Source organism: Neoarius graeffei, chromosome 21 (genome assembly GCF_027579695.1).
Source record: "Neoarius graeffei isolate fNeoGra1 chromosome 21, fNeoGra1.pri, whole genome shotgun sequence".
NCBI classification, from domain to species: domain Eukaryota; kingdom Metazoa; phylum Chordata; class Actinopteri; order Siluriformes; family Ariidae; genus Neoarius; species Neoarius graeffei.
This window is the reverse complement of record NC_083589.1, coordinates 19,917,569-19,937,646: the sequence shown is the minus strand read 5'-3', so window position 1 is coordinate 19,937,646 and position 20,078 is coordinate 19,917,569. Positions and strand designations below refer to the sequence as shown.

General features: G+C 41.3%; 1 protein-coding gene and 1 long non-coding RNA gene across 7 annotated transcripts in view; one reads left to right on the top strand and one right to left on the bottom strand.

The window, feature by feature from the left end:
• The window catches only part of agbl5 (AGBL carboxypeptidase 5), a 70,156-nt gene extending 61,434 nt beyond the window's left edge, over nucleotides 1–8,722 (top strand). For 4 of the 6 annotated variants that reach the window (XM_060902800.1, XM_060902798.1, XM_060902799.1 and 1 more), the window contains one exon: nucleotides 8,471–8,720. In XM_060902800.1, coding sequence (XP_060758783.1) covers nucleotides 8,471–8,502 — 32 coding nt within the window. In that variant the 3' untranslated portion in view covers nucleotides 8,503–8,720. Of the gene's footprint in view, nucleotides 1–8,470 lie in introns of all 6 variants that reach the window. The other 2 variants (XM_060902804.1, XM_060902801.1) reach the window with 2 other exon arrangements.
• Nucleotides 8,723–14,592: 5,870 nt separating this feature from the next.
• On the bottom strand, nucleotides 14,593–18,240 carry LOC132869562 (uncharacterized). Its single transcript, XR_009650985.1, has 3 exons — nucleotides 15,233–18,240; nucleotides 14,800–14,956; nucleotides 14,593–14,642 (listed from the first exon to the last, which is right to left on the bottom strand). It is a non-coding gene; the product is annotated as an uncharacterized LOC132869562 (long non-coding RNA).
• Between the last annotated feature and the right edge of the window lie 1,838 nt (nucleotides 18,241–20,078).

The window sequence follows — 20,078 nt, the reverse complement described above, 5'->3', positions numbered from 1 at the left end:
CTTCAACTCTGGGATGTTGGTGGTTTTCCTCACATGAACTGCTCGCTTCAGGTCCTTCCACAACATTTCGATTGGATTAAGGTCAGGACTTTGACTTGGCCATTCCAAAACATTAACTTTATTCTTTAACCATTCTTTGGTAGAACAACTTGTGTGCTTAGGGTCGTTGTCTTGCTACATGGCCCACCTTCTCTTGAGATTCAGTTCATGGACAGATGTCCTGACATTTTCCTTTAGAATTCACTGGTATAATTCAGAATTCATTGTTCCATCAATAATGGCAAGCCGTGCTGGCCCAGATGCGGCAAAACGGGCCCAAACCATGATACTACCACCACCATGTTTCACAGGTGGGATAAGATTCTTGTGCTGGAATGCAGTGTTTCCTTTCTCCAAACATAATGCTTCTCATTTAAACCAAAAAGTTCTATTTTGGTCTCATCTGTCCACAAAACATTTTTCCAATAGCCTTCTAGCTTGTCCATGTGATCTTTAGCAAACTGCAGACGAGCAGCAATGTTCTTTTTGGAGAGCAGTGGCTTTCTCCTTGCAGCCCTGCCATGCACACAATTGTTGTTCAATGTTCTCCTGATGGTGGACTCATGAACATTAGCCAATGTGAGAGAGGCCTTCAGTTGCTTAGAAGTTACCCTGGGGGGGTGTCGTGGCTCAGGTGGCTAAGGCGCCATACCATAAATCCAGGGACCCGGGTTCAATTCCGACCTGAGGTCATTTCCCGATCCCTCCCCGTCTATCTCTCCCGCTCATTTCCTGTCCTGTCTCTACACTGTCCTATTCAATAAAGGTGAAAAAAGCCCCAAAAAAATCTTTAAAAAAAAAAGAAGTTACCCTGGGGTCCTTGTGACCTTGCCGACTATTACACACCTTGCTCTTGGAGTGATCTTTGTTGGTTGACCACTCCTGGGGAGGGTAACAATGGCCTTGAATTTCCTCCATTTGTACACAATCTGTCTGACTGTGGATTGGTGGAGTCCAAACTCTTTAGAGATGGTTTTGTAACCTTTTCCAGTCTGATGAGCATCAACAACGCTTTTTCTGAGGTCCTCAGAAATCTCCTTTGTTCGTGCCATGATGCACTTCCACAAACATGTGCTGTGAAGATCAGACTTTGATAGATCCCTGCTCTTTAAATAAAACAGGGTGCCCACTCACACCTGATTGTCATCCCATTGATTGAAAACACCTGACTCTAATTTCACTTTCAAATTAACTGCTAATCCTAGAGGTTCACATACTTTTGCCACTCACAGATATGTAATATTGGATCATTTTCCCTCAATAAATAAATGACCACATATAATATTTTTGTCTCATTTGTTTAACTGGGTTCTCTTTATCTACTTTTAGGACTTGTGTGAAAATCTGTTGTTGTTTTAGGTCATATTTATGCAGAAATATAGAAAATTCTAAAGGGTTCACAAACTTTCAAGCACCACTGTAGCTGATTGACATTATTTTCATCAAACCAGTCTCTATGCTGCTTTTGTGTAAGACCAAGGACATCGAGGCCTGCAGAATAGAATTGTTCCCTAAAGTTTTCCCAAGAACCATCAAAATACATTTAATGTTTTGGAACTTGGACTCCAGTCATACAACCCCCTTTTTTTTTAAAACAAAAAACAAGTTCTAAGGTTGAACTTTCCACGGACCATAAAATGATCAGTTCCACATTCTACACTGTATAATAAAAAAGAGAAAAATCCAACCTTCAACTGAAATAAATATATTCAGAGAAAAACAAATCCCTCATCAATAAATAATTATTTTCAACAAAAACACATGCCACTATTATTGGCACTCCTGGAAATTATAGTGAACGCAGTGTAACTGAAGCATGTTTCCCATTTCATTGTACATTTTTGAGTTGATTGGCATGTCTAGGAACTTTCAAGCTGTAATCCATGGCTTGCTGATTAAATGGGGTACAAATATGAGATGACACACAGGCCAAATTCCTTGAATCATCTATCAACATGGGAAAAATAAGAGAGAACACAAACCAAATGTGGGAGAAGTGTGGTGACTTTCATAAGTCAGGGAATGGTTATATTAAAATCTACTCACCTGAAAATGTCCATTTGTACTGTTAGGGCAATAATAATAATAAAAAAGAAAAACTGGACACCAATTAGAACTGTTGCACCTCCATTGGCTGGAAGAGGACTCAAGCTTATTTTGCCCTATGTACAGTGAGGAGGAGGGTAAGAGAAGCAAAAACATCCCCAAGGATCACTGTTGGTGAATTACAAGAAAAAGTAAAATCTTGGGGTTTCCAAAACCACCATCAGACGCCACCTCCACGCGCACAAATTATAGATAAAACCCTTTTCTCTCCGTTAACCACAAATGCAAACGCCTGAAGTTTGCAAAACACTAATACAACTTTGACTGTAATTGTGTTCTATGGTCTGATGAAACAAGCATGGAGTTTTTTGGCAATAAACACCTCAAGGTGGGTTTGGTGTAAAAAGAAGGATGGCTTTAATGAAAAGCACCCAATCCTAACTGTAAAACATGGTGGAAGTTCTGTGATGTTTTGTGGGGTGTTTTTCCTCCAAAGGCCCTGAAAACCTTGTTAGGGTATCATGGACTCCATGAAATACCAGGACATTTTAAATAAAAATCTGGCTGCCTCTGTCAGGAAACTAAAACTGGGTCATCATTGGATCTTCCAGCAGGACAATGATCTGAACCATCCGTAACCATTTATCCTGTGCAGGGTAGCAGGCAAGCTGGAGCCTATCCCAACTGCGAGAAGCAGGGTCCACCCTGGACAAGTTGCCAGCAGGGCTGACGCCTAAAGACAAACATCAATTCACACTCACACCTAGGGTCAGTTTAGAACCACCAATTAACCTAACCTGCATGTCTTTGGACTGTGTGTGGGGGGGGAACCAGAGCACCTGGAGAAAACCCAGAGAGAACATGCAAACTCCACACAGAAAGGCCCCTATCAGCCACTGGGCTCGAACCCAGAACCTTCTTGCTGTGAGGTGACAGTGTTAACCACTACACCACTGTGCCACCTATGAGCTGAACCATGTCCAAATCAACACAAAAATGTTTAGCTGAGTACAGAATGAAGCTTCTGCCATGGCCATTTCAGTCCCCTGACCTGAATCCCAATAAAAACCTGTGGGGTGAGCTGAAGAGAACCCTGGATGATCTGGAGAGATTGTGTAAAGAGGAATGGTCTCCAATGCCCTGCTCTGCATCTCCAACCTTATAAAACAGGTTTTTCAATGTAAGGTTGGATTTTTCTCATTTTTTCATTGTGTGATGAAGCAACTTCAACAAAAGGTGGATTTTTTTCTTACCTTTTTTTTTTAAACTAATTAAGTCACATTAAATCATAGATTTCTCAGCAACACTAGCGGTGACCCAGTATTTTTCAAATGTAGATTGTAAACCCTTAACTGTAAGGCATCATTTATGGGACTCTGAGAAATGTGTAATTTCGATGGCTTTTTAGCCTGAAAGATCCACAGCTTCCTTTTTAAATTGCATTGGTTTACAGGTCAGTTTTGGCCAGACCAAGATGGCGGCTGCATTAACATATTCCATTCAATCAAATATGCAGCGTTTAGTATTGGTGGGTTCCATTTGTACTGCAAAGTTAGGATTTCTGAGTTCCCAGTCAGAAATGTCAATTGGAATGTCCCCTGAAATGGGATTTCCAATTCGGAAAGTCAGAGGAACTTCACCAACCCCAACTTCAAAATCCAAGATGGATGCACTGTGCATCAACAGTAGTGAAAGCTGTAGTAATATACTGTTCATTAGCACATTTGTCTTATTTGTGTCTCAGTAAATCAGTCGTACACACAGTACTGTCCAATTTTTATCTGTGGATATGTTGCTACAATGTTTGTTTGTACAAAAATACCATGCAATGCATTTTATCAACTGCTACTGCTTACGGATAACCATACCTAGAACTGATATTGCTGGTATTGATTTTCCAACTTGTACTGGAATGCGGTCAACTCAGGTGGGCTGGCATTCCCAGCTCTGACTTCCAACTACCGAGTTAAATGGAACTACGCATAAGGCTAAGAAGAGAGCTTGACGCCACATCATCTACCTCTCAGCCTGTGTAATTGATGGATTTGTGTGTCCATCTACATTTTGTATGAAACTGACTAATGGAAACTTAGGAACTCTCTAAGAACTTACCCATCATGTCAGAAACAGACTTTTTCATTCATTTGACATTGGAGATTATACAACCCCGATTCCAAAAAAGTTGGGACAAAGTACAAATTGTAAATAAAAACGGAATGCAATGATGTGGAAGTTTCAAAATTCCATATTTTATTCAGAATAGAACATAGATGGCATATCAAATGTTTAAACTGAGAAAATGTATCATTTAAAGAGAAAAATTAGGTGATTTTAAATTTCATGACAACACATCTCAAAAAAGTTGGGACAAGGCCATGTTTACCACTGTGAGACATCCCCTTTTCTCTTTACAACAGTCTGTAAACGTCTGGGGACTGAGGAGACAAGTTGCTCAAGTTTAGGGATAGGAATGTTAACCCATTCTTGTCTAATGTAGGATTCTAGTTGCTCAACTGTCTTAGGTCTTTTTTGTCGTATCTTCCGTTTTATGATGCGCCAAATGTTTTCTATGGGTGAAAGATCTGGACTGCAGGCTGGCCAGTTCAGTACCCGGACCCTTCTTCTACACAGCCATGATGCTGTGATTGATGCAGTATGTGGTTTGGCATTGTCATGTTGGAAAATGCAAGGTCTTCCCTGAAAGAGACGTCGTCTGGATGAGAGCATGTTTTGCTCTAGAACCTGGATATACCTTTCAGCATTGATGGTGTCTTTCCAGATGTGTAAACTGCCCATGCCACACGCACTAATGCAACCCCATACCATCAGAGATGCAGGCTTCTGAACTGAGCGCTGATAACAACTTGGGTCGTCCTTCTCCTCTTTAGTCCGAATGACACGGCGTCCCTGATTTCCATAAAGAACTTCAAATTTTGATTCGTCTGACCACAGAACAGTTTTCCACTTTGCCACAGTCCATTTTAAATGATCCAGACGTCTGCGCTTCTGGATCATGTTTAGATACGGCTTCTTCTTTGAACTATAGAGTTTTAGCTGTCAACGGCCGATGGCACGGTGAATTGTGTTCACAGATAATGTTCTCTGGAAATATTCCTGAGCCCATTTTGTGATTTCCAATACAGAAGCATGCCTGTATGTGATGCAGTGCCATCTAAGGGCCCGAAGATCACGGGCACCCAGTATGGTTTTCCGGCCTTGACCCTTACGCACAGAGATTCTTCCAGATTCTCTGAATCTTTTGATGATATTATGTACTGTAGATGATGATATGTTCAAACTCTTTGCAATTTTACACTGTCAAACTCCTTTCTGATATTGCTCCACTATTTGTCGCCGCAGAATTAGGGGGATTGGTGATCCTCTTCCCATCTTTACTTCTGAGAGCCGCTGCCACTCCAAGATGTTCTTTTTATACCCAGTCATGTTAATGACCTATTGCCAATTGACCTAATGAGTTGCAATTTGGTCCTCCAGCTGTTCCTTTTTTGTACCTTGAACTTTTCCAGCCTCTTATTGCCCCTGTCCCAACTTTTTTGGGATGTGTTGCTGTCATGAAATTTCAAATGAGCCAATATTTGGCATGAAATTTCAAAATGTCTCACTTTTGACATTTGATATGTTGTCTATGTTCTATTGTGAATACAATATCAGTTTTTGAGATTTGTAAATTATTGCATTCCATTTTTATTTACAATTTGTACTTTGTCCCAACTTTTTTTGGAATTGGGGTTGTAAAATGATGTTTTACATTGACTCAAGCTCCTTGAGTAAATTCTTACTCATTCTCCCAGGCACAAGTACCTCTCCCACAGCCACAGCACCCCATACACCAGTGCATCCACCTACTCAGCAGCCAGCACCACTGTCCTGGAAGGCTGATAAAGACTTGGACACTGCCCCCTCCACACACACACACACGCACGTCTCCAGGTTTCACCCAGTTCGGACACCAGAGCCACAGCTCAGCTCCACCTGCACATATACACCCCTCAATGACTTCTTCAAACGTTTCTTCCCTGTACAAACAATACAAACACTGTGGCTGCTTAAAATGTACCCCAGAGAAAGAAGTACAAATAGTCAGACTTGGATGCAGGGGATTTTTATAAGTACATTGGGCTGCTTTTGTACATGGCTATGGTGAAAAATTGACAGCAGCAGGAGGCAGGATCACAGCTTTTCTTTGCTTCTGCCATCACAGGATGGATACAGAACAATATCTTGGAATCTTCATTTGCGCAACGCTGATGATGTCCATAATGACAGGAAAAAGGGGACGGCCCAGCGTGATAGACTCGTCCAGCTAAAACACCTGATAGACACCCTCAAGAATGCATACAAGTCATTTTATCATCCCTACAGAGACTTGGCTGTGGATGAAATAATGGTTGCCTCCAAGACTCAAACTGGGATAACAGTATATGAAGGCAAAACCAACAAACTGAGGATACAAACTGTTTGTCTTGGCTAACTCAAAGAATGGCTACACAGTAGACTTTTCCATTTACACCGGCAGAAGCGACATTTCTTCCAGACGTGGCCTGTCCTGTAATGTTTCCCTGCTCCTACAGCTAGACAGAAACTGATTTTCAGTGTTTTTTTTTTTTAAATAGTAAATATTTGGTTTGGAAAAAAAAAGTTTTAATGCTCATTTTTCATTTGTACATATCCCATGAAGCTTGATATGTAGTACAAAGTCATTATTCAGTCCTGTTTTATCTCAGTTCCTTTAGCATTTATTGAAAGTAAAGTGATAGACAGGAATTCTACTCAATAAAGAATATTACGAAATTTCATTTGAGACATTTATTATACGTTTTATCCATACATTCTACTACCTTTGTCCACATTAGTATTTTTTACAAGAGATATGAAGAATTTCTAAAATCTGACTTCAACTTTTTAACTTCTATGTCAAATTATCTCTTTAAACAATGCTCTAGTTCAAAACAGGGCCTGGTTATAGAGAACGCTAAGGCTGTTCTGAACATTTTAAAGGGCATATCACGGGTAAATTCAGGAGCAAGATCAATGTAATTCTCCTATTTTATATTAAACTTTGGTCAAATATCTGTCACATTCTGCATTCTCTGCAATTTTTTTACCTTGCACAATACCAGAAAAATTCAGTTGAAATCAAGCCATTTGAGGCAAATTGGTCCGCCTCTAAAAAAAACCTTGGCATTCGGATTTCCCGGGAAACACTGATTGTCGTGATGTCACGTGCGGGACGCTTCCCTCTGAATCCTACGTCAGCGCTGGTTTGTTTATGAGAAAACGACCTGGTGGTTTTCTGCAAATTTCTTCAACGTTATTGCGTAATTATTAAAATAGTTAACAGATGTATCGTAGGAGGGTGTAGCAACACCAATCTTGATAGGATTAGTACTCATCGTTTTCCAAAAGACTGGACAATGAGTTTGAAATGGGAGCGCTTGGTCTACACAGGCTGTGCACTGAAACCATGCAAAGCTTGCACAGCCTGCTCGCGCTTCCGCAGATAACGTCACGATTCTGGCTCCAGACTCATCTCATCTCATTATCTCTAGCCGCTTTATCCTGTTCTACAGGGTCGCAGGCAAGCTGGAGCCTATCCCAGCTGACTACGGGCGAAAGGCGGGGTACACCCTGGATAAGTCGCCAGGTCATCACAGGGCTGACACAAAGACACAGACAACCATTCACACTCACACCTATGGTCAATTTAGAGTCACCAGTTAACCTAACCTGCATGTCTTTGGACTGTGGGGGAAACCGGAGCACCCAGAGGAAACCCACACGGACACGGGGAGAACATGCAAACTCCGCACAGAAAGGCCCTCGCCGGCCACGGGGCTCGAACTCGGACCTTCTTGCTGTGAGGCGACAGCGCTAACTACTACACCACCATGCTGCCGGCTCCAGACTCCCTTGGGATTTTTCCAGACACGTTTTATTTTATTTTTTTCTGCTGTAGACAGATGGCCTTGTGCAAAATTACCCTTCTGGATGAGTGTGTAAAGGGACATACTTTCATATAAAAAAAAAACCGAAATTGGTCCAGAATGTGCCCTTTAATATGAAACACATGGGAATTGTTATATACGCATGCCTTTTAAGGCGATGTGCAAATGAGAAAATGACCTTAGACTCCAGAAAACTAGATTAAATGATATGTGCATTTGACTTTGTGGCTCTACATTAATTTAAGGGATCATGTAATTGTCTAAAAGAAACCTCGTTCTCATTGAACACTCATTATAAACTCGTCTGAAATGAAACAGCATATTATAACTTAAGACACTTGTAATGTGCTCCTTTTACTGTATGTATTTTTTTTCTTGTAAGTACTGTATAATTTAAACGCAGTCTTCATTGTTTTTAGCAGGACGATGCTCCAGATGCAGCACAATCTGAGCTTTGGCCTATGAGTGGCAGTGTTTCCCAGAGCACAGAGACCTGAACTGCTTCTCTAAATATCCATTTTATTCCCTCACTCACACATACTGCCTCACTCGGCAGGATGATGGTACAGCGTGAATCAACACACAGCTGCAGCTTTTATTCACGTGTATAATCCTAACCTGACGGTGTCAGTAATGCCTGTACAAGATCACATCTTAAGATGAAAGCTTCACAGCTTCATGGACTTTCACACGATGGACCAATCACATTTTGACTCAGGAACTACATAAAGGATTAATCATCTTCATGTATCAGATAGCATGTTCAGATCTTATGTGACTGTTCATCTGTAGTATGAATAATGTTATAAAAAGATTTTATTTTAATATTTTGTTGACCAGCACGTAGCAACACGTCCCAAAGTGACTAATTCCTCTTTATTCCAAAGAGATTTATTCCTACCATAGCAATTTGCCAACAATAACTTTTTATTTATTAAAGAACAGCACATTTTATGAGTTCATAGTTGCACTTAATAATCATGGAACATCCATTAGACAAGATACAGTAGTTCCTGTTTCTTACATTATAACAGCTATAAACAGTTGTTCACAACCTCTCTTTTTTTTCTCCATTTTTCTAAAACGAACAAAAAAAAAATGTACCTTCTGATGTTACAGAGCCCTTTGTCCTGAAGACTCAGTTGTGGTGGAGAACCTAAAAGTAGTACTACGGCCCGCGGGCCAACTACGGCCCGTCACCCCCCTTTGACCGGCCCCCCAGCCCCTCTGCCCCCCACCACTTGAACCGGCCCTATGAGGCAATCCCCAAAAGTGGTCATGGCCTATTTTTTTAAATTGCTTTTTGGCAAATAATAACATGTCTGCATCTTGTATTTTGTTGATTTTATCAATTAAAATTGATATTTAGTTATAAAATGAACTATTCATATTTTCCGAATTTTCGTCATATGCTCGCGATCAAGCAGTGACAGGCAGCACATGCGCAGAGAACTGTCAGTGTTCAGGACAGCAAAATGGCTAGCGGTCAGCGAAAAGCTGACAGAGAGTGCAGAGTTTTTAAAGAACAGTGGACCACCGATTATTTTTTCGTTCAGTGTAAGGACCATGCAGTTTGTCTTGTATGTAAAGAAAGTGTGTCGGTTTTCAAAGAATATAATCTGCGTCTTCACTACGAAACCCGCCAAAAAGAGTATGCTAGTTTGCGAGGGCAAACAAGAGAAGACAGGATTCGGAGGATGAAATGCGGACTGGCTGCACAACAGAATGTATTCCTTCGCCAAACCCAGATCAACCAGGCTGCTGTCCGAGCTAGCTATAAGGTAGCTCACCTACTAGCTACCCATGGAAAGCCGTTTACTGATGGGGACTTTGTTAAAGTATGCATGCTTGCTGTGGCTGAGGAGGTGTGTCCCGACAAGAAGAATGCGCTCAACGTGGTGAGTCTCTCCGCACCTACAACCCCTGGCAAAAAATATGGAATCACTACTCCTGGAGGATGTTAATTCAGCTGTTTTACTTTGTAGCACAAAAAAAAAATCACAGATATGACACAAAATTATTTAATTTAACAGCTGAACATTCTGGCTTTGTAAAATATACCTCAAAAAATTAAATTAATTTTTTGTAATTAATGGCACATTTTTTTCAAGATCAAGTAGAAGAAAAAATTATGGAATCACTCAATGATAAGGAAAAAATTATGGAATCATAAAAAAAATCACAATTAGTACTTTGCTGTACCTCCTCTGGCTTTTATGACAGCTTGAATTCTTTGAGGCGTGTACTTCACTAATGAAAAACAATATTCTTTATCAGTCAGGTTCCAACTTTCTCGTATAAGAGTTGACAGATCAGCTTTGCAGGATGGAGCCTTGTCATGGACTTTTTTTTTTCCAATTTCCACCATATATTTTCAATTGGATTGAGATCCAGACTGTTTGCTGGCCATGCCATTGAGTTGATCTGCCTTTCCTGAAGAAGAGTTTTAATGCTCTTTGCTCTGTAGCAAGATGCATTATCATCCTGAAAAATGACTTCATCACCACCAAAAGTACTTTTGATTGATGGAATGAGAAAAGTGTCCAAAATTTCAATGTACACCTGTGCATTTGTAGAGGTAATGACTGCCATCTGCCCAGGTCCTTTACCTGACATCCAACCCCATATCATCAATGACTGTGAAAATTTGCTTGTTTTCTTCAGGCAGTCATCTTTATATGTTTCATTGGAACAGCACCAAACAAAAGTTCCAGGATCATCTCCTTGGCCAATGCAGATTCATGATTCATCACTGAATATAACTTTCATCCAATCACCCACAGTCCATGACTCCTTCTCTTTAACCCCTTTGTAACCTTGTTTTCTTCTGTTTAGGTGTTAATGATGGTTAACGTTTGGCTTTTCTGTATGTAAATCCCATTTCCTTCAGCCGATTTCTTAAATTTTGGTCACAAACATTGACTCCTGTTTCTGCCCATTTGTTTTTCATTTCTTTTCTTGTGCATTGTCTATTTTCAAGGCATCTTGCTTTGAGTTTCCTGTCCTGACACTTTGATCTACCTGTATGTTTCCCTTTTACAAACTTCCCATTTTGTTTGTACTTGCTCCAAATTTTAGACACAGCTGACTGGAAACAACCAACATCTTTTACCACACTCAGTGTTGAATTACCTTCTTTAAGGAGTTTTATAATCAAATCAAATCAAGTTTATTTGTATAGCGCTTTTAACAATAAACATTGTCGCAAAGCAGCTTTACTGAATTTGAACGACTTAAAACATGAGCTAATTTTATCCCTAATCTATCCCCAATGAGCAAGCCTGTGGTGACGGTGGCAAGGAAAAACTCCCTCAGACGACATGAGGAAGAAACCTCGAGAGGAACCAGACTCAAAAGGGAACCCATCCTCATTTGGGCAACAACAGACAGCCTGACTATAATATTAACAGTTTTAACAGGTATAACCCTCAACTGTCCTCATGGGGCTGTCCTTCACAGGAGCGGTGCGATAAAACTCCGACCAGACACAGGGCACCAGGATGGATCAAGCAGGTCCGAGGGGCAGAAGAGGCCAGCATCTCAATCCCAGGATCAACATGTAACTCAGAGGGACAGATTGGGGGGGGAGAGAAAGAAAACACAGGTTGTTAGGTATGCCCTAAAAATGACAAGTATTAAATCTGTGTGGTAGGCTCGCAGAGACGAGAGTCTTTACATCAGGCATAACACACAACAATGGCATGTTAATATGGTAAAAAATATCATGACCTGCTCTGGCTGGATGCTTGATTGGGTGATGGGAGCACACTCCTCAGCAATGATGAGATGCAGATGGGACCCTTAGGGCTGGCCAAGACAATTCAGTTACATTTCACCGGGTCTGGGACATGCGACAGAATGTCTGACGGCCGATTCCCTGCAGGCTACGATAGCCAGTCGAGGTCTCCACCCTCTCCACCAAAAGAGTTCCTGTTGACTCCATGTAACTCAGAGGGACAGATTTGGGGTGGGGGGGGGAGTGAAAGAAAACACAGGTTGTTAGGTATGCCCAATGTCACCTGAATAAGTAGGAGCAGTATACATATTGCACCGAGTACAAGCAGGGACTCCGGCAACTAACTATGACAGCATAACTAAAAGGAGAGAGCCAGAAGGTAACACAGGCATGAGGGAGCCCTGAGACATAAAGCAGCCAGCCACTACACTGTCAACAAACTCGAGTGAGCAAGCGAGTGGGGACTGACAGCATCCATACATCCCAGTTTACCAAAACACTCCATGTCTGAGGACCCTCCAGATCTACTCCTTTACCTCATAAACACCATTAACAAAAGGCTTGACTAAACAGATATGTTTTCAGCCTAGACTTAAATGCTGAGACTGTGTCTGATTCCCGAACATTACTTGGAAGGCTGTTCCATAACAGTGGGGCTTTGTAAGAAAAGGCTCTGCCCCCTGATGTAGCCTTCACTATACGAGGTACCAGCAGATAGCCTGCACCTTTTGATCTAAGTAGGCGTGGCAGGTCATAGAGGAGCAGAAGTTCACTCAGGTATTGTGGTGCGAGACCATTTAGTGCTTTAAAGGTCAATAGTAGTATTTTATAATCAATACGAAATTTGATTGGGAGCCAATGCAGTGTGGATAAGACAGGCGTGATGTGGTCATATTTTCTAGTTCTAGTAAGGACTCTTGCTGCTGCATTTTGAACTAACTGGAGCTTGTTTATGCACTTATTGGAACATCCAGACAGTAAGGCATTACAATAATCCAACCTGGAGGTAACAAAAGCATGGACTAGTTTTTCTGCATCATGCAATGACATTAAATTTCTTATCTTTGCAATATTTCTGAGATGAAAGAAAGCTATCCGGGTGATGTTATCAGTGTGAGTTTCGAATGAAAGACTGGGGTCAGTAATCACTCCGAGGTCTTTTACTGCTGCACGTGAAGAAACAGAAAGGCCATCCAGAGTCACTGTGTAATCAGAAAACTTACTTCTAGCTGTATGTGGTCCTAGCACAAGTACTTCAGTCTTGTCAGAGTTAAGCAGAAGGAAATTAATAAGCATCCAGTGTCTAATGTCCTTAACACATTCCTCAATTCTATTAAGCTGGTGTCTCTCATCAGGTTTTGCAGAGACATACAACTGTGTGTCATCAGCATAACAGTGGAAACTAATACAATGTTTACGAATAATATCGCCCAGAGGTAACATATATAGAGAAAAAAGCAGTGGACCCAAGACAGAACCTTGTGGAACACCAAACTTTACCTCGGTACATCTAGAAATATCACCATTTATATCAACATACTGATAACGATCGGTTAGATAAGACCTGAGCCAGGAGAGGGCCATTCCCTTAACTCCCACAACATTTTCTAGTCTATCCTGAAGAATGGAATGATCAATGGTATCAAATGCTGCACTAAGGTCAAGCAACACAAGTAGCGAGACACAGCCCTGATCAGATGCCAACAGTAGGTCGTTTACTACTTTAACCAGTGCTGTCTCTGTGCTATGATGAGGTCTAAATCCTGACTGATATATTTCATGGATGTTATTCCTATGTAAATATGAGCATAACTGCTGTGGCGAAGTATTTTCCTCTAAAAATGACGTGTCGGGACATCACGTGACCGGTCTGGACCAATCGCGTTGCCGATTTTTGACCACAGATCAGCTGACAGCTTGCGTAATTACAGTCACATTCGTAGAAAAAGTCTCCAAAACACCCTCCAAAGTGGGTGAAATGTCTTCTAAGTCCTAAATAGTGCTTTAAATACATCACTAAGACAATATTGCATATATGTGGTATATTGAAGTGTTTATATTATTATTATTATTATTATTATTAGAATAAAATTTTTTATTATCACCATTATTATAGTACAAAATATGGTGTAATGGTCTATGACTAGGACCATTCATGTATTCATTCTCTTAGGTTATTAACTATAAAGTACTGATCAACCATAAAACAATTTGCTTGAAAAACAGACCTACAATGTTACACAGGCAGTAATGGAATAGAGTATTGACTCGTCATTGTGGGCTATACACACCATGGATTAGCCATAAAATGGCATATATAATATATAGGCAATGCGTGTGATTTCAGATCAAGATTTAAGAAATTGTGCAGGAAGGAGAAGAGTCCATAGGAATAATAATACACAATAATAATAATAATAATAATAATAATAATAATACAACCTATATATAATATTGCAGTTCTATTGCTCAGTTCAGAGGCACAATGGATTGAAGAGGCACAATGGATTGATACAGATTCAAGTATTCACTACCTATGCAGCGGCACAGTAGAGGTAGGTAAATGCACTAGGCAGCACTATGCACCTGCAGCAGCGGCAACAAAGAAGATGCAAGACTGAGTCATCATACATCACACAACAGAACTATGTGGCAAATTGCAAACTTTAATAGAAAATGTAAACAACAAAACAGTGATATATACACATTACAAATGCAAATTTATATATATACAAAAAAAAAAAAAATATATATATATATATATATATATATATATATATATATATATATATATATATATAAAAAAGTCCTGTGGCACGGTGCAAAAAGGCAGGGGTCAGCATCCAGGCAATGACCTAGGTGTCAGTGACAGAGAAAGAGAGGGGGGGGGAAGACACACACACACACACACACACACACACACACACACAGTGCTGTGACTAATTGTCTTCACATTGAACAGTAGCAAGTAGCATTCTATGGTCATGTATGAGAAGTTAGTACATGGCTTACTTGTCCTTCTCTTGTCTAGCAGGCTCATTCAGAAATCTGGTGTACTGCTGGTAGCAGCTCTTGTGGTACTGCACCTCCAGAGCCACACAGTCTTTGTCCTTAATGTGTACCAGAATACTGTGGTCATCTTTAGTCTCAGCAGCAGTCTGCAACTTGCCTTGCCAGACAGAAAGACATGCTTATTACCACATAGGAATTTAAGTTTGCCAGTAGCATATTCACATAAAGGCACACATATGTTACATGCATACAAACATTGAAACATAACATCCATGCATGCAAACACACTTGCAGAGGGAGATAGCACTGTAGATAGTCATCAGTGATAGTGACCCTTTGTGTGTGTGGGGGCAGGGGGGTTGGTGGGCTGATCAGTGATTGTGACCCTTTGTGTGAGTGTGTGTGTGGGGGGGGGGGGGGGGGGTTTGCTTACCTGCTGTTAAGGTCTCAGCTTTTGAAAGAGCTTCCCTTTGTCGTTTGCCTCCCTTTAAGACGAATTTGAGGGGGGTTTTTTACATATAATGCACAGGGCAGGAAGGACGGGACCTGAGCTGGACATAGGTAGTGCTGACCTGGATCTAAGACTCTTAGTGCTGCCCGATGTTGAGGGGCCAGCTTCGGAGGGGGGGGCAGCTTCGGGGGGTCTTGCGGCGTCTTGAGTTTCATCTCCCCCTTCTTTCTTGCGCACCATACGCTTTCCCGCTCGTTCAATAGCAAGTTTGTCCGTAAACCTGCGGTAACATGCAGGGTGGAAGGCAGCATCCTCGGGTATTTTGTCAAACTCTAAATCTAAACAGTGTTTGTAGTTTTCGGCTACTCTCCTGTTCTCACCGCTCAACTGCAGCCACTGTCGGATACTGTCCCGGTACGTATTCCACCGTTTGAAGGTAAATTCCTGGGTCACTCCGTGCTTCACAGAAGCTATATGCGTATAGCACTGCTTACGTGCAAGAAGTTTTCTCCTTTTTGCCGTTATTTCCAAACTTTCCTCTCCTCCACTGCTGCTAGACGAGGCTGTGGCGGCTGCCATGTTGGTCTCTTGTTTACGAAATGGGGCTACGTCAGCAACCGTGGAACCTGTTCTGTAGCGAAATCTTATTCCGCGGTGCCAAAATATCATTCCACGCCGATGACATTAGTTCGCTTTTTCAAGCCTTCGTGCGAAAAATTGACAGCATTACAAGGTGAGAACTTTTTGATGACATCATTTCATAATACATCCATTTTTAAGAATTGGATATTATGTAGTTTGGAGACGTCGGAGCGGAATCTTGTTTCTGAAAGACTTTTCGGGGTTCACCTTACGGCCTAAATCATTTATGGGTTGTATTGCTGCTTACCTCCTTCTCCAAAGGGGGGTTCAGTGGTTTGGTAGGGCGGAGGTCCCCCTGAGGCTGAATCTGTGCATATTTAGGGCACCCCATTAGTTATGAAACTGATTATTAGCACTAGTTATTAGCACCAGCATACCGTAATATTTCATCTTGTTTATCACACAAGTCAGTTCAGTTATTAAAATGGAAAAAATGTCACTGTACAAACTGTAAAAGTGTTCTCTTGATAGTATAATCCAACCACGTTCATACTGTTCATTTACCATTCGCTAATATTTTGAACACACGTGAGCGATTAGCTACCTTTCTTTGGGAAAAGCTGAGTGACCAGTTGCCTGCCTCTCCGGTCCCTCTCAGCTTTCAGCTGCCTTTCTTTACGTTTTTGACAGTCACTCTTCATATTTAGCGATCACAGACTGTACGCACTCCACTGCTGGCTGGCTGGCTGCTGCACCGCGACTAGTGGTGTGTTGTTCACGAACGAACCGTTCTTTTTGAACGAGTCTTCGAAGTGAACGACTAGAACTAGTTCGCGCTGCCTCTCGTTCTCGGTTGTTCGCGAATCAGCAGTCTCTGCTCGCTGGCAGCAGGGCGGTCGCTGAATCTCGGTCGTTGGCGAATCAGCAGGATCTGTTCAGTAGCAGAAGGGCGTCCAACTTGCATTTTGATCTGTGCAGAGCAGCGCCACTTTACTTCTTTAAGGGCTATCTGAGCCCTATTATCAGAGCGTTGACACATGCCAGGTCTTTAGTTTACAATTTAGAGCTCTCACTCAGCAATACATTTCAGTTCACAGCGAACGAGCTCAGCAGTTCGCGAACGAACGAACAGCCAGCAGCCAGCCTGCCTGCTGCCATACTGGGCTGGGCGCATAGCAACGGTTTCCATGACTGTGATAAACAATGAAGAACGTGGCTCTGGAGATCGCGGCATACTGTGTTCGTTTTTTTAATGTTAATGCAATTTGTAATAAAGTGGTTTGTTCTTTGTAATGAGCGTTGCTGTTGAATATGAGCAAAATGGGTGTTACTTAATGGGTTTGAACAACTGCATGAAACAGTCTGCATCTATCGTAGTTGGCTTTACTTCATTTCCCTTGCCTACTGGGAGATACCATTATCAGAAAGTTCGCACCACTATGGGGGCGGGGGGCATGCATGTCTATTACAATTTCATAATAATACTTAAAAAAAGAGAGAATAAAATACAGCGGGCTGCCACTACTTATTTATTCAGAACTAGCATTTGTATTCATTTTTTCAGCAACACCACCACCTCTCTCGTTGTTGACAGAGTAGTACTGGACGGAGCTAGCGCCAGATACAGTACACAATTGACTGGTCATTGTAAATTGTGAGTTTTAAAATTGAGACCAGTTCAAGAAGAAACAATGCAAACAATGTAGGCAGTACGAATACATATAAAAATTACAAGAACTTTATTTACCTTTTCAGATTAACTTTACAGTGACTTGATTTATCACAACTTTTACCATCACGATAAGTCGTCCCCCCCCCCTCGCCCCGGCTGGGACGAGAGTTGAATATTCCGTTGGTCTTTAACATGAACTTGGGTGTGGAGGAGGGGGGGGGGGGGGGGGGGGGGGTGCATGTTATTCTCTGAAATGAGTGTTGCTGTTAAATAAGCAATTTTTTTTTTTTTTTTTTGCTTAATGGCTTTGAGAGAACAACTGCATAGCCGGCAGACCATGGCTCTACTAAAATAAATATAATAAATATAAAAACAGCTTTATTCTCATCTACATTTAATTAACTTTCAGAGCTTTGTTTATGTAGTCTTTTTCAGATAATGCTAGGATAATGTTTTTCTTCCATCTTTTTCTCAAGCACATTGTAATGTATGAAAATCTATTGTGGATGGCACCTCTGCCGCGGGCGGCACGGTGGTGTAGTGGTTAGCGCTGTCGCCTCACAGCAAGAAGGTCCTGGGTTCGAGCCCCGTGGCCGGCGAGGGCCTTTCTGTGCGGAGTTTGCATGTTCTCCCCGTGTCCGCGTGGGTTTCCTCCGGGTGCTCCGGTTTCCCCCACAGTCCAAAGACATGCAGGTTAGGTTAACTGGTGACTCTAAATTGACCGTAGGTGTGAATGGACCGAGTGTGAATGGTTGTCTGTGTCTATGTGTCAGCCCTGCGATGACCTGGCGACTTGTGTACCCCGCCTTTCGCCCGTAGTCAGCTGGGATAGGCTCCAGCTTGCCTGCGACCCTGTAGAAGGATAAAGCGGCTAGAGATGATATGAGATGAGACCTCTGCCACCTCTCGTTCACTCAAGATGAACTAAACTTCGAATTTAGTTCAAGATGAACTAAACGAATTTCTTTGCTGAACTGACCGACATGAACGAACTGGCGGAAATGAATCGCCATGTCCCACCAATAACCGCGACACAGCAGCAAGTAGCGTTGCACTGATCAGCACACAGATTTAACGCATCGCACTTCTACCAGAACTGGACCGTACCATTTCGCAAAAGGGGGAGGGTTAAATGACAATATGTTGAAGAACTCAAGAAATAGACAACCTTGTTCAATTAGCTCATTTTGCCAGATGGAATATTGCATTGTTGTTATTTCAAAAGTCTTATTAAAATCATTAAAAGCATATTATCAGCCCCTTAAAGGGCCCCATGGCAGTGCTGGGCCCCTAGAATTGTTCTAACCTTTCTCCCCCTGGCGGCGCCCATGACAGCACAACTGCTGTGATCTATTATAATTTCAGGGGTTTTTTTTATGTATTTATTTTATAGGCCTATTTATTTGACCTTTATTAAGTGCTGCACACAATTATTATTATTAATAATATCAACAGGCCTACCTACAATTTATAATTTTCCATTCACCTTTGCCAGTGTCAATCACCTCAACTAGGCAGATGTTTCTTACTTTGACAGCTTTGATGTTATTTTTATTAGAAAATAAATAAATGGAATATCTGTGGTATTTCAAATTAAAACAAAGTGTGAAGACTCGATTACTACTTTTGCAAACCACTAGTAAAGATAAACAAATATGTGCCAGGAATCGAGTGTTGATATAGTAGTGGGGATGGCTGTGCCAGGATAGTAATCTCAACTACACAATGAGGCCTGCTGGTGGTCATATTTGTCTGGGTCATACAATTCTGTGTTATATAGCTGACCCAACCCCGGCCCCCCATCACAGTCAGGAACGACAATGTGGCCCCCAGAGAAAAAAAGTTTGGTGACCCCTGATTTACACAGTGTTGACACTGGAGACTCCTTCCAAAAATGTTAGACTTGTCCTAACAGAAACCTCCCCCAATAAAAAAATGTTTATTGATATTTCATACAAATATTAACCATGTTTCATGGTTCAGTATCACACATACAACCCATGTGTAAGTTGGATTAAAACTCAACAAGCTCATTAATATAAACCTTGGAACTACCATTATAGAAAAGTAATCAACACCAGCTTACTTGTGTCACAATTGTCAAACTGTTGGATGTGAGTTGAAATAGGTGTATTAAAAGAAACAATGTGTTTTGTAGTAAGATTGAGATAGATTATTCCACTGTATTATAACACGGAGATTGCACTCCTATTTCTAATAAATGTATCTCCAGATTTAGAAATATGTTTCATTGTTTGCATTTATAATAGCGAAACTCATGACTGCTTAGCTTTATCACTGACTTTAAACAAGAACATCCTCCAAAATCGCACACAGCTCCTTAAAACACCACTCATTAAACCCAAACATATAGAACTCAAGGTTCTGGTTTGAACCAGTTTTTTTCCTTCCTCACTCATCATCCTCAGTCTCACATGTAATGGGCAGAATGATTTCATGAATATTCATAATGGCGTTGTAGGCTGTACGAGTCATAAAATAGTGAATAATATACAGTTTGATCATGTCATAGCTAATGATTTCTCTCTGACTAGTATAACATGTGACCATATA